The following is a 13,538-nucleotide window of genomic DNA, read 5'->3' as shown; positions in this document are numbered from 1 at the left end:
AGGTTGGCAGTGGAGCCACAAAAAACATCTCTCCTTAACTCCCAGCTAGACTTAAATATGCTTATAGGACCTCGTCTAAGTATTTCATGCCAACAACAGTTTGCTGGGCTAGGATAGCAAGTGCAGCACGAGTCTGAGTGACCCAAACCCTGTTATTAACTAAAGCAATGCAATTTTCATTCTGACTCTAAGATTGCAGTCAGGCTAGTTCATAGATTAACTTTGTGTTAAGAGCTAATTTCAGTAACTCTGTGTTTTTTCCCTTGCTAAAGAGCCATTCAATCCCTTCTAAGGGTAGGGGCACACGGCGCGATTTCGCCGCGATTCTGCGCTAAGTGAGTTGTTGCTGCGGTTTTTAAGCCGAAATAGCTTTGCTAACTTTGGCGCTGGCGTCAATGCAAATCGCGGCGAAATCGCTGCGCTAATTCACACGCGGCGATTCGTTTTCTATTGTCGTCCGAAGTTGCCTCGCTGGGCGTTTCCGGGCGACAGTAGAAAAAGAATCGCCGCGTGTGAATTAGCGCAGCGATTTCGCCGCGATTTGCATTGACGCCAGCGCCAAAGTTAGCAAAGCTATTTCGGCTTAAAAAACGCAGCGACAACTCGCCCAGCGCAGAATCGCGGCGAAATCGCGCCGTTTGCCCCTAGCCTTAAAGCTATCTAATCCATCCACCTGTAGCGGATTCAATGAGAGAATTCCACAAGCCTTTTTGTATAGTAAAAGGACAGTTTAGTTAAGTGTAAAAATAAAAATTGGATAAATGGATAGGCTGTAAAAAATAGATATATATATATTTAGGCAAAAACTTAATGTATAAAGGCTGGAGTGACCGGATGTAACGTAATAGCCAGAACACTACTTCCTGCTTTTCAGTTCTCTACCTCTTAGGGCTGAACTCCACGGTGCGGCTTGTTCCGATCCAACATGATGCGAGGAAGTGGATGCAACAAGACTGATGTGCCGAATATAATGTAAGTAATAGGAATGTCGGACCTACAAGCAGGGCAGCCTTCAGATATCACCGGGCCCTGTATGGCAACATCTTCTGGGCACTGTGGTCCCCGCCCACCCCATATTTTAAAAAGGCCACACAGACATCAGGGCTAAAACATTAAACCCCCCCTAAGATATAAAACCCCATTGGTGGCCAGCTTCCCCCTCCACATTATAAAAAGCCATTGGTGATCAGGGGCCCCCCTGCAAGTAAAAAAAAATATTGATGATCTGGGCCCCCTCCCACAACTTATAAAAAAGCCATTGGTGATCAGGGGCCCCCTGCATATAAAAAAAAATATTGATGGCCTAGGCCCCCTCCCCCCAACAAGTTATAAAACGCCATTGGTGATCAGGGCCCACCTAAAAAAAAATTGATGGCCTGACCCCCTTCAGAATCGCTGTGTTTATTTTTTTAATAAACACAACTCGGAAGTTGCAGCCTGCAGAAGAAAGCAGCGCCGCCATCTTACTAAAGGCTTCCCTTCCGCCTTCGGCTACTGTTCATTACTGCATAAGTGCCAAAATCCCTCCCCCTGACCCCAGGTCTTAATGAACATATAAGTATCTATTCATTGCAAAGCACTGAACTTGGTATTCACTCACATCCGCAGTATCTCCCCTATGAATAATCTCTACAAACAGAAGTGTTTCCCTTTGTCAGCCACGCTTTCTCTAATATATTTAGCTAATATATCACACATAGGTACACTCGGGATAATACACAGCTCCCTCCTAGCTCGCAGCTCTGTGTGCTAATGAAAGAAATTGAGCATCGCCATGGAGACCAGGCTCACATATTCCTATTGGCTGGTGGGCGGGCTACACAGGTTCAAGAAGCATGCAAATTGAGCACAGGCAAGGAGGGAACAGACTTGTGCGCAGAATGTAGAAAAAGGCTGTAATGAGACACTTCTGTGCCCGAGGCAGCAGGGAGGGAAAGCTAAGGAATGTTGGCGACATCACCCAACTCTGGGTGCAGGCAGTGGATTTGCATATGAAGATGGAGAGCCTGGATTCACTCTGCCCAGTAAGTCATAACACATAAAGCCTTTGCTTTAACCCTTTCATTGGCCATGCTTCACTTACTTGATAAGCCAGGCTCCCCTACTGTCAGCATGCTGGAAGCTTCAGAAGAGAGTACTGGAGCTCCCATACCTGCATGAGTTTCTCCTATTTAGTTCTCTGTACCCTCATTGGTCTTAAGTTTAAGTCCCAATAAAGCTGCATTGGGATTGGATAGGCTGGAGGGGAAGTTCCTACCTCTCCAATCCCTGTACAGCTTTACCGGAACTTATCCTTAAAGGACCAATGAGGGTACAGAGAATCTGAATAGGAGAAAAATCATCTGTGCACGGAGCTGCTGGCCTATATTCTGAAGCTGGCAGCAGGCTAAAAGCAGGGGGACCCGGCTAATCAAGTAAGTGAAGCATGGCCAGGCTCCCCTTGGAAACAAAACCCTGCGGGGCCCAGGACAACTGTGCAGCACATTGCGTCTTCATCCGACAGTCATGTCGGGTGCACGCAGCTTGTAGGTCCGACATTCCTATTACTTACATTATATTCTGCGCATCCATCTCGTTGCATCCGCTTCGCCTCATCGTATCAGATCTAAAGAAGGTGCTTTTAAAACCTGCCCAATTTTTTAATGCAAATTGAGTTTGAGTGATGCTGGCTGGGCCCACCCAACTGCCCTAGCTCCCATTTCACTGTGCTGGATTAATTGTTGCTGCTGGAGGAATCTGATTGACTGAGAAAACCCACTAACACTACCACCTTCCAGAAGCCCTGCATTAGTTTCAACTGCCAGTCTCTGTGAATGTGTTACCTGTATAAGGTATGGGAAATGGAATTGGCAGTGTATGAATTTGGCCATTTTTTTTTTATATTCTTTGGCTGGTTTTGAAATGTAAACCTGTCAACCGTGATGTCAATCCCCACCAACTGTTGTCCACTTGCCGCGGTGTGCACAGACTAACATGCAGCTGAGCCCTCCCCCCCCCCTTGTGGATCAGCTGTATGGTTGTAACACTTCTATGCTTTCAGTATACGGTATCTCTCTAATTTAATCAAGTGCTTATTATCGGAGAAATTAGCGTGCCTAAATGGAGTCTGACAATACACATAGCTCTTCTATGTTTATGTCTGAGATAAAAACAAGTAAGCACTACAGTTATATAAAAAAAGAAAGCACCATTAATGATAATGACAATAAATTTGATCACATATGAACTACAGTATTTCAGTCCTTGTACATGGCATGGCCAGTTAAATAGCACTCAAAATCATTTAGAAAGATGGTGTTTATTCTAAATAAATTAGTACGCTTGTTTTTTGGCGTAAATATTTGGAAATTGAGACCTGCATAATGCATAATTTTTAATATGTTCAAAATATCAGGCTAAAGAAGGAAAACAGCATTTTTTAATACATCATGTCCTAATGAAGTCCACACCTCTCAATGAAAGTATAAAATCTTTTTTCAAAGTAAATTTTCTTCAACAAGAAGATGTTAAAATATGTGCAGCACAATCCAGAAGATCAATTGGTCAACGCAATCAGCGCCTCTACTACATTCCCCATGTGTTCCCGCAAGCTTCTTTCTGCTGCTGTGCGTGGAATTTCCATTTCATTCATCTGAAAAGGAACATATTTTTATTATACAATTGAGCCATAAATATAGTGCTCTGTTTACGAACAAATACTTTTTCAGCGAACTTCAATTCAAGGCCTCCAATCTTGATGGCAAACAATAGTAAACTCACGACTGATCCTTATCTAATCCTTATGCCAGCTACTGCCTTCCCATGCAGAAAAGTTGGTCTGAGGATAGCTCCCAACAGTAAGCATCGTAGATCATCAGCTAACCAAAAAAAATATAGTGCCTCCATAATGCTTCCCTAGAGATCAACTCATTGGTCAAACAAGCAGAGCTACCTGGCCACTGCTAGGGCACCAATCCATCAATTGTACGTTGGCATTTTCTTGCATGTCACCATTTGAATCCCGAGTTTATTGACTGTAGTCACTGGCAGATTCAGTTGCCTAAACTCTAAACAAAATCTAAAAAACTAGTCTTCCGATTAAGCCAAATCACTTAACTGCAGCCATAAACCTGTGATAAAGTGCAGTGAAACTGTTTAGATATATGAAATAGTTCCTATCCATACTCACAATAAGTTCCACGTCTTCTTTCTTGATTGTTACTTTGGCCAGTTCCTTTTCTCTGAAAAAGTAGAAGCCAGATTATCTGTTGAAATTCTATTTGAAAAACACCATTATCCTTATTTCATGAGAATTGGAACTACAGAAACAGTGAACCACCATAAAGAACCCTGAGAAATATTGGCATTAGGTGAACTTCAGCGATTAGGAATATGGAGCACACAGGTGGTTTGGAAAAATCACGCCTTCTTTATTGAAAAAGTAATGGTAAAATCATCCGTGCAGTACATATGTGGACATGACCTCCCCCACACTTTACGCGTTTCGTGGCATCTCGCCACTTCCTCAGAAGCATAGGGAAACTTTTTCAATAAAGAAGGCGTGATTTTTCCAAACCACCTGTGTGCTCCATATTCCTAATCGCTGAAGTTATGTACAATACGTCTGGATCCGGGACGCTTTATATGTTGTAGCACTGGTGGAATAGGACCCGTGGATGTAGGAGGGTGAGTGCATGCGGATTGAAATTTACACTATTGCATTAGGTGAAAAAATGAAGGCTTCACAACTGAACCGAAAGAAAGACTTGATGGTATTCTTCAGAGACAGCAACAGACTACTGCATCATCTTTGGATATTTAGTGTACTAAACGGCCAGCAGTGTACAGCTATCCACACCAGAAACTACAGTACAGTGGAAGATGCACATCTTGCTGCAAAAGTCATGAGCTGTCACTGCATAACTTCTAACAATCTATTAGGGGATGCATTGGTACCAAGTATGTGCTGCTTTGCTTAAACTACTAGTACTAATATATGACCGCAAGCCTCTCAGATGAGTTTCAGTTACACTGGGCCTCTTGCACTGCATTCTCTCTCAAAGCAGATTTCTGACAGAAGTTAAATGCTAAATAATCAATACCCTGCTTGATCTCTTGGCAATGACACTGCCAAGAAATACTTTACTTTATGAAACTCTATTCTAATTTTAAATGAGACCTGATTCCAATTTAATGGAAAGGGCTGGCATAAGATGATGTATGGGGTATTGAAATTACCTCTCCTGTTTTGCTTTCTGTTCTCTTGATCTTCTGTCTCCAATCACTGACATGGCCTGCACAAAAGAAAGAAGAAATAAGAATAGTGAACCAGTGGATTTCTAAACTGCAAATCCTGTTAGCACTGTGGTAATGCCCACTTGCAAGATGGTGGCTGGCATCATGCAGCGCAATAGCAAAGTGCAGAGACAGTAGGGAAAGTTAAATGTCAGGCTGGTGCTAGGAACATTCGAGAAACCAATGCAATTGTTGGTAGATGAGTAAAATGCAAAATAAATGTTTCTCATATACAGATTGCCCAGCATACCCGCTAAATGCAGTCTCTGGCTGATCTGTCTTCCATTCACTGGCTTACTACAACCATTTAAAGGAGACATATTGGATACATGGGGGAAAAAAAGGAGATTTACTTACCTGGTAAAGCTCTTTTGCATAAGCCTGTACTGTCAGTGCAGGACGACTGGGGTTAAGTTCTCCTCTCTGGAGGCAGGACAAACAATTAATGAATTCTGAAGCTCCTCCTCTTCCTGTGTCTCCTTCCACCCTCAGTTGGTTGTAAAGTCTGTGAATGGAGACACACAGCAAACATAGAACTAACTCCCTAACTAGCTAAGTAGCGGCAGCAACCGACACCCACACCAAAAAAGGGCGGGATGCTGCACTGACAGTACGGGCCTATGCAAAAGAGCTTTACCAGGTAAGTAAATCTCCTTTTATGCATACGGCCCTACCTGTCAGTGCAGGACGACTGGGGATGTCCCAAAGCCATCCTAAAAAAAGGGTAGGGTAGAAAAAAACTTGAAACGTGTAACAAAATACTGAAATTTTGAACTATAGGAAGCTAACTACGTGCTACTGCTGCTTGTAGCACCTTCCTGCCAAACTCTGATTGGCTTGCGTTAAACAAATCAAACTTATAGAACTTGGAAAAAGTGTGAGGTGAGGCCCAAGTGGCGGCCTGGCAAATTGTTTCTAATGAAGCATCATGAAAGAAGGCCCATGAAGTACTGACCTTTCTAGTGGAATGTGCCCTCAACTGAATAGGGGGGGGCATTCCTGCCTGAGTATAAGCTAGAGAAATGGTGTCTACAATCCATCTAGCTATGGTCCGTTTTGAAGCAGGGGAACCAGCATTATGACCCCCGAATAGGACGAACAGTACATCTGAATGTCTAAGAGGCTGAGATCTCTGGACATAAGTTTTAAGGGCCCGGACCGGATCCAAAGGATGTGTGAACTCATCTGACTGATCAGAATCCTTAACATGGAAGGCCGGAATAACAATGTCTTGGTTGACATGAAAGGCTGATACCATCTTAGGTAAGAAGGCCGAGTTTGGACGAAGAACTGCTTTGTCTGGATGAAACTAGAGCCATGGAGATTTGCACGACAAGGAAGCCAATTCAGATACTCTCCTGGCGGAAGCCACCGCTAGAAGAAAAACTGTTTTGAGAGTCAAAAATTTAACTTCCACAGAATCAATGGGTTCAAAAGGAGGGGATCTAAGCGCCTCCAAAACTAAATTCAAATCCCAAGGAGGAATAGGTGTTTTCGTAGGTGGTTTGAGACGGTATAGACCTTGAAAGAACAATTTCACCTCTGGAAGTAGAGCCCATTGATGTTGAAAGAGTGCTGCTAGAGCCGAAGTTTGCACCTTGAGTGATGGAATGCTTAACTGTTATTGAAACTAACTTCTGATTCACACACCACGAGATGAATATACGCCAGATTCTGTGATAAGCTTTGGCAGTAGTTGGTCGCCTTGCTGAAAGCAACGTATCTATGACGGATTGCGGAAATCCCTTCTGGCTCCAGATACTGGATTCAAGAGAAAAGCCGTTAAACTCAGTCTGTGGACATCTGGATACCAGGCTGGACCTTGTGTCAGTAGGTCTGGTGTGACTGGTAATCGAAAAGGATGATCTGTTAGCATTGCTACCACCTCCGCGAACCAACAGCGAGCTGGCCAGTGCGGTGCCACCAGTATTACAGGAAGGCCTTCCTGACGAATCTTCATGAGTGTCCGCTGTAACATCGGCAATGGTGGAAAGGCATTACCCATCTTGAAGACCCAAGGAGTAGCCAACCCGTCTACAGCCTCCGCCAGTGGGTCCCTGATCCTGGAGAAGAATCTTGGTACTTGGCAATTGTGCCTGGATGCCATGACATCCACGCAGGGGGTTCCCCATTTGCTGACGATTAGTCGGAATACTGAGGTCTTGAGCTGCCATTCGCCCGGGTCCAATGTGTTGCGGCTGAGATAGTCCGCCTGCCAATTCTGAAGACCCGGGATGTAAATGGCTGTTATGGTGGCAGAATGTGTTTCGGCCCAGGTGATGATCTTGGATATCTCTGACATTGCTGCAGCGCTCCTTGTACCCCCTTGCTTGTTGAGGTACGCTACAGCGGTACTGTTGTCCGATTGAATTCGGACATGGGTGTTTTGTAGCAGTTGTGACCAATGGAGGAGGGCATTGAAGATTGCCCTGATTTCCAGAATGTTTATGTGGAGTTTCTGCTCCTGTAGGTTCCACAGTCCCTGACAAGAACGGTGTTGCCAAGCCGCTCCCCAGCCCTTGAGGCTGGCATCCGTGGATATCACCACCGGAGCTGGTAGATGCCAGGGCTTGCCCCTGGAGAGATTGGGTTCCTCGGACCACCAGTGGAGACTGGATAATACCGTCTTGGATAGTGACATTGTCTGAGAAAGATCCTGATGATCCTTGTTCCACTGACGAAGAAATTCTCTTTGCAATGGTCGCATGTGGAACTTTGCGAATGGAACTGCGTCTATGGTTGATGCCATGAGACCTAGGAGTTGAAGTATGGCGAAAGCCGTAGCCGCTCTTGTCCGTAGTGACCTTATCACTGACTGAATATGATGAATCTTCTCCCCTGGGAGGAAAAGGCTTTGAAGGTTGGAATTGACCACGAAGCCTAAGAACGGGAGAATTTGAGTCGGAGTGAGAATACTTTTTTGATAATTTATTATCCAGCCATGCTGTGTCAGATGTTGAATGCAAAGTTGTGTAGCCAGATGAGCTCTTTGATTGGACTCCGCAAAAATGAGGATGTCGTCCAAATATGGATAAATGTGTATCCCCAATGAGCGAATTACTGCCACCAGTGCTCCTAGGACTTTTGTAAATACTCTTGGCGCAGAGGTTAAGCCGAAGGGCATTGCTTGGAACTGGAAGTGTTGCTGGTTTAGGAAGAATCTGAGGTATTTGTGGTGATCTGGGTGTATGGAAATGTGTAAGTACGCATCTTTCAGGTCTACTTTCGTCATGAATGCGCCTGTTGGAATGGATGCTGTTATGGAGCGAACTGTCTCCATTTTGAACCTTTGGTACTTGACCGACTTGTTGAGTGGATGCAAGTTCAGTACAGGACGGAAACCACCATCTTTCTTTGGTACCAAGAAGAGGTTTGAATAAAAACCTTGGAAGTGCTCCGTAGGAGGCACCAACGTTATTACTCTTTTCTCCTGAAGATCTCGAAGAATGGAGATGGTGGCTGCTGCCTTGATAGGGTCTGAAGGTTGTTTTGAGGGTACAAATCGGGAGGCTGGCGGGAATTTGGTGAAGAATATTTTTAGACCTGACGAAATAATATTGAGGACCCAAGGATCGGAAATGGAGGTCTGCCAGATGGTTGCGAACTGTTGCAGCCTGCCACCCACCTTGAAAGACTCGACTCCGCTTGAGTCAGGAGTCCTGATTCTTGGGCGGACCCCCCTTCCTGGTATTCTTCTGTTGTGATTGCCATGGCCTGAATTTTTTATTGGTGGTATTGGAACTAGGTCTACCCCGGTTTGATTGCCTGAAGTAAGAGCCCCAGGATCTATGATGGTAGTTGCGCTTGTGGATAGTCTTGTGTGGTCTTTTACCTTGAGGGAGGAATGCCCCTTTTCCGCCGGTCACATCAGCGATAATCTGTTTGAGTTCTGGACCAAACAATTGAGTTCCTTCAAACTTCAAGGATACCAATTTGTGTTTGGAAGCGGAATCCCCAGACCATTGTCTTAACCAAAGAGCACGTCGAGCTGTTATAGATGCTGCTTAAGCTCTAGAAGCCAGTTTAGTGATTTCCAGTGAAGCATCACTGAGGAATGAGAGGGCCAGAGAGAGTTTATCTAACGTTGCCAAAGTGTCAGAATGTTTAGACAGTAGAGACTTTTTAAGTTCTTGACACCAAAATTTTGCGGTGCGTGCTACGCTGAGAGAAGCAGAAGCAGGGCGTAAAGCTGCAGCGGAATGAATAAAGTCCCTCCGTAGAGCTGATTCAATCTTTTTATCCATGGGATCCCGGAAGGATCCGGCATCCTCAGATGGTAGTGTAGTATTTCTGGACAGGCGTACAATGGCCGAATCAACTCTAGGTGATTTGTCCCCAAAGTATTTGTGTTCATCCGAAATCGGATATTTAGAGAGAAACTTTTGTGGGACAGTATGCCTTTTGTCTGGTTCTGACCATTCGTCAGATATGATTTGTGTGACGGATTTGCTAGTGGGAAAAACTCTGGTTTTTTTGAGTTTGTTACCGAGCACTTTATCTACTTTAGACACTGGTAAGGGAGTCTCTTTGATCTCTAAAGTATCGCATAGATACTTGAGGAGTAATCTGATATCGTCAGGTTGTTTAGTAGAGACGGCCTCATTTGATGCAGAAGAATCTGAATCAGTAGAGTTGGTAACATCATGTTCAGAATCTGAACCCTCATAAGATTCTGAGTCTGAAGAATCAGAAACGATAGGCACTGGTGCTTTAGATTTGGACTTGGTCCGAGTAGGATTATGTACCTGATTAGTAACTGCCTGTTGCACAGATGATTGTATGTGAGACTGTAACCAACCAAAAAATTGAGTGAATTGCTGATTATTAGCATTTGAAGATGGAGAAAAATCTTGTGGTATAGATTGAGAAGTATGAGCTGGGCTGGACGGGCCAGGTGAAAAATGAGGAGGGGAAGGAGGCTCCTGACTGGCATGAACCATAGCAATGGTTGATATAGGCATAGGCTGTTGTAACTCAATATCTGACTGTGGAGACTGAGGAGATTTAGTCATCTTGTGCAAAATAGGAGGAGAGGGTGAAGCATTAATTGCTTCCTTTCTTTTACCCCTCTTTCTGGTTGCCTTAAGTCTCTTGGGGCCCTCAGAGAAATCCTCAATGAGGTCAAACAGTTCCTTTGAATGAGCCATAATATCAGTTAGACCACTGGCTTTGTGAAAGTGCTGTTCCCAATAATAGGCAGAGAGAATACTTATCTAATCCGCCTGCCTGCGACTCCTTATTAGTAAGCGTGAGGACAGAGGGCTGCAGCCGCGTGTCTCGCTTACTAGCGCTCCCCGATGACGTCACCAGAATGCGCTGCCGTATTGGCGCGCCTTTCAACTGATCAGTGCGGGCGGAAGTGACGTAGGGGCAGGACGCGTATCTGGCGCCTCTGCACAGGTAGAATGCGGCTTTCAAACAGCAGAGGGAGACTGCAGTAGCGCTTCCTTGTGCAATGGCTGTAAGGATGCCAGGGAAATAACCGCTGGCCATCCTGATTAATTCCACGAGGGAAAGACTGGCGTCTCAGCATTTAGTGGAGCGCACCTGTCCCATAATTGGGGATGGGGCTCACACTAGCCAGTAAACGCTATAAGCGGAGCACACAATACAGTAGGGCTCTAAACATGCCTAATAATAAAGGAGCACACAATAAAAAAAGGGGGCTCACCTGTGAAGATATGTGTAGCAGGGCTCAATACACTGACAAAGCACACAACCATAGAAGGGGGTTCAAGTCAGATAAGAGCACACTAAATAAACCAAAAAAAAAAATATATAAAAATATAAAAAAATGCGAAGAGGATGTAGTAGGTGTCCACCTCCGAGCAGGACAAACAAAAAACAGAGGGTGGAAGGAGACACAGGAAGAGGAGGAGCTTCAGAATTCATTAATTGTTTGTCCTGCCTCCAGAGAGGAGAACTTAACCCCAGTCGTCCTGCACTGACAGGTAGGGCCGTATGCATAAACAACTAATTTTGTAGGCAATTATAAGTAATATATGGTGCTAAAAATTTAATATAATATATAATATTATTAAAAATAGCCCCTTTATTAGAGCACCCTATAGATGTTCTTTGGTCCCTGTCTGTGTTTATAATGAGGGGTGGGCGTGTCCTAGGTCCCTGCCTGAGGCAAAGTAGGAGCGGGACAGCCAATCACAGCCCTGCAGTCACACAAGCACACACAGGCTTCAGTTCCCTTTCAGGTCCTGCTAGCTGCTGATTGGTTCCTGTCCTAAAGTGCAGCGGGCTCCCCCGCACAGCCTGTGAATCCAGGGAGCAGGAAGTGAAAAAGGGAGGGATTATTAGGGTTTTTGCATAAATATTCACTAAATCAGTGTGAAACACTACTTTTTCTATGCACAATTCTTCTATATTAATGACTATAACACACTGATACGTTCTTATTTTTTTCACAATATGTCTCCTTTAACACAGACAATAAAGATAAGAATGGCTTTATCTCAGTTACCCAGAAATATACAAGCTGCCGCCAGCCCAATACCCTATCGACAAACCCTGGGTATTTTTTCTCACCGTCTCCAGGTTGGAGCTCTGAATCTCTTTCTCCTCAGCATAGTCTGTCACCCTCTCCAGATCAGCCGCCCCGCTGTCATGTTTGCGAGGTTTGTCAGCAGGACGCTCGCTGCAGTTTTCTTCAGTCTCCAATTCTAGCTCAACATCCCCTTCAGCCGCCATCTTTCCACCTGCACCGGAACACAAGGCAGGAAAACTCGCTGCAGTTCGCACTTCCGGTTTCTTGGCGCACTACATTCGTCACTTCCACAACCTCCATATTCTCTGGCGAAGGGGCGGGGCAAATATGCGTTCCAAAAGGCCGGAAAAATATGTTATTTTATAGTCTAAGCTTTTTTTTCTGATATTAAAACACCAGATTGGCCATTTCGAAACAAATGGGCGCAAATAGTGTTTTAAAATACGTGTAATCATTAGATAGTTATACAGTGAATGCTACAATTGAGTGTTAAAAACTATACTTATCAACTAATAAGCCCTCAGCATCACACTGACTAAGAGGTCTGCAGCCAAAAAAATCAGTCAACTGCACACAATTTTCTTAACGTGTCGTATAATGGAATACTGCTTAATAAAAGAGCAATTATTCCATGTAGTCCATGTTGTCCAAATATGCTTGGGTGCAGTATAATTTGTAGATTTAATAGTCGTGTCAACAGGATACCACTTTTACTTATATAGAATCATAGCAATATAGCAAAACAGTTTTGCTACAAATACATTTTGCTATGATTCACTGTGAGCCCTGCATGAAGCTGTACCTGTTGTGTGTAGGGTTGCCACCTTTTCTGGAAAAAAATACCGGCCTTCCTATATTCTAGCCGTTTTTCCGTTTTCATTGGCATGGACATCAAACATAATTTTTACCGGCCAGGTAGTAACCCTAGTTGTGTGACACAACCCAATCTACAATAAAAGAGTGGAGCTGTGATATATACCGCCGTAAAACATAAAATAGAGTGCCCCACACTCAAAATGTAATACACATAAAGGGAACCTTGCAGGCAGCTGCTGAGCAGATAAAACTGCAGTCACAATACAGAAACTGTTTGAATCCCCATAAAGAACCCTGAGAAATCTTTGCATTTGGTGAAAAAAAGGCTCCACAACTGAACCAAAGAGAGACTTGATGGCATTCGTCAGCCTAACACGTTTTGTAACTTTTGGAGAACTCATAGCTGAATGTAGTTTTTAGAACTACTGATTTTGACTTTTTTCACATTTCTTCTTTTATTCCAATCTCCAATAGCCAACAACGACTCTGTCTTTTCAACTCCACATCCCCCCCCCCCCACACACTCCCATTGTCCTAAAACGAGTTCTTTCAGTTTGATGTACAGTTTTATGAACTGCACACTATAAACTAGAGAGAGTGATAAAGTTGCAAATTCTAAACTTGGAAAGTGAGAAAGGAAGGAGCATACAGATTAGGTATGGGAAGGGATAACATGATTGTGAAAGAGAAGGATTAAATATTAAATGGATATTACAAATTGGTTAGGTATAATGGTGGGAAGGGATATTATAAACAAAGGAGCTTTGAAAAAAGGGGTGGATGACAGTAGGAGTTAAGGGGTGTGAACCAGAAGGAACAATGTGGAATGAATCGGGGAGGCAGAAATGAGGGATTGACAGTGATATGATCCGGTAACCCAATATATTTAAAAAGCCGTACATACTCTATATAAGGTGCATCCTGATGAATGGAGTGTTCACCCATGAAA

General features: G+C 44.0%; 1 protein-coding gene across 1 annotated transcript; it reads right to left on the bottom strand.

Annotated features, from left to right (window-relative positions):
- Positions 1-3,282: 3,282 nt before the first annotated feature.
- Positions 3,283-12,051, bottom strand: hypk.L (huntingtin interacting protein K L homeolog). The gene is made up of 4 exons (XM_018253169.2): positions 11,815-12,051; positions 5,218-5,273; positions 4,169-4,220; positions 3,283-3,631 (listed from the first exon to the last, which is right to left on the bottom strand). Exons 1-4 carry the CDS (start codon positions 11,974-11,976, stop codon positions 3,536-3,538), a joined length of 366 nt encoding a protein of 121 aa, XP_018108658.1. The 5' UTR covers positions 11,977-12,051; the 3' UTR covers positions 3,283-3,535.
- Positions 12,052-13,538: the final 1,487 nt, after the last annotated feature.

Source organism: Xenopus laevis, chromosome 3L, assembly GCF_017654675.1.
Source record: "Xenopus laevis strain J_2021 chromosome 3L, Xenopus_laevis_v10.1, whole genome shotgun sequence".
Lineage (NCBI taxonomy): Eukaryota > Metazoa > Chordata > Amphibia > Anura > Pipidae > Xenopus > Xenopus laevis.
Note: the sequence above shows the minus strand (reverse complement) of the source record. Positions and strands in the feature narration are given on the sequence as shown.

Bases quoted from the DNA above. Each gene is read 5' to 3' on its own strand.
- hypk.L (XM_018253169.2), bottom strand. From the start codon at position 11,976: ATGGCGGCTGAAGGGGATGTTGAGCTAGAATTGGAGACTGAAGAAAAC. The intron at 4,221-5,217 runs GTAATTTCAATA...CTACTTTTTCAG, and splicing joins CAGAAAGCAAAACAGGAGAG to AGAAAAGGAACTGGCCAAAG. The intron at 3,632-4,168 runs GTGAGTATGGAT...GTTCCTTTTCAG, and splicing joins AAGAAGACGTGGAACTTATT to ATGAATGAAATGGAAATTCC.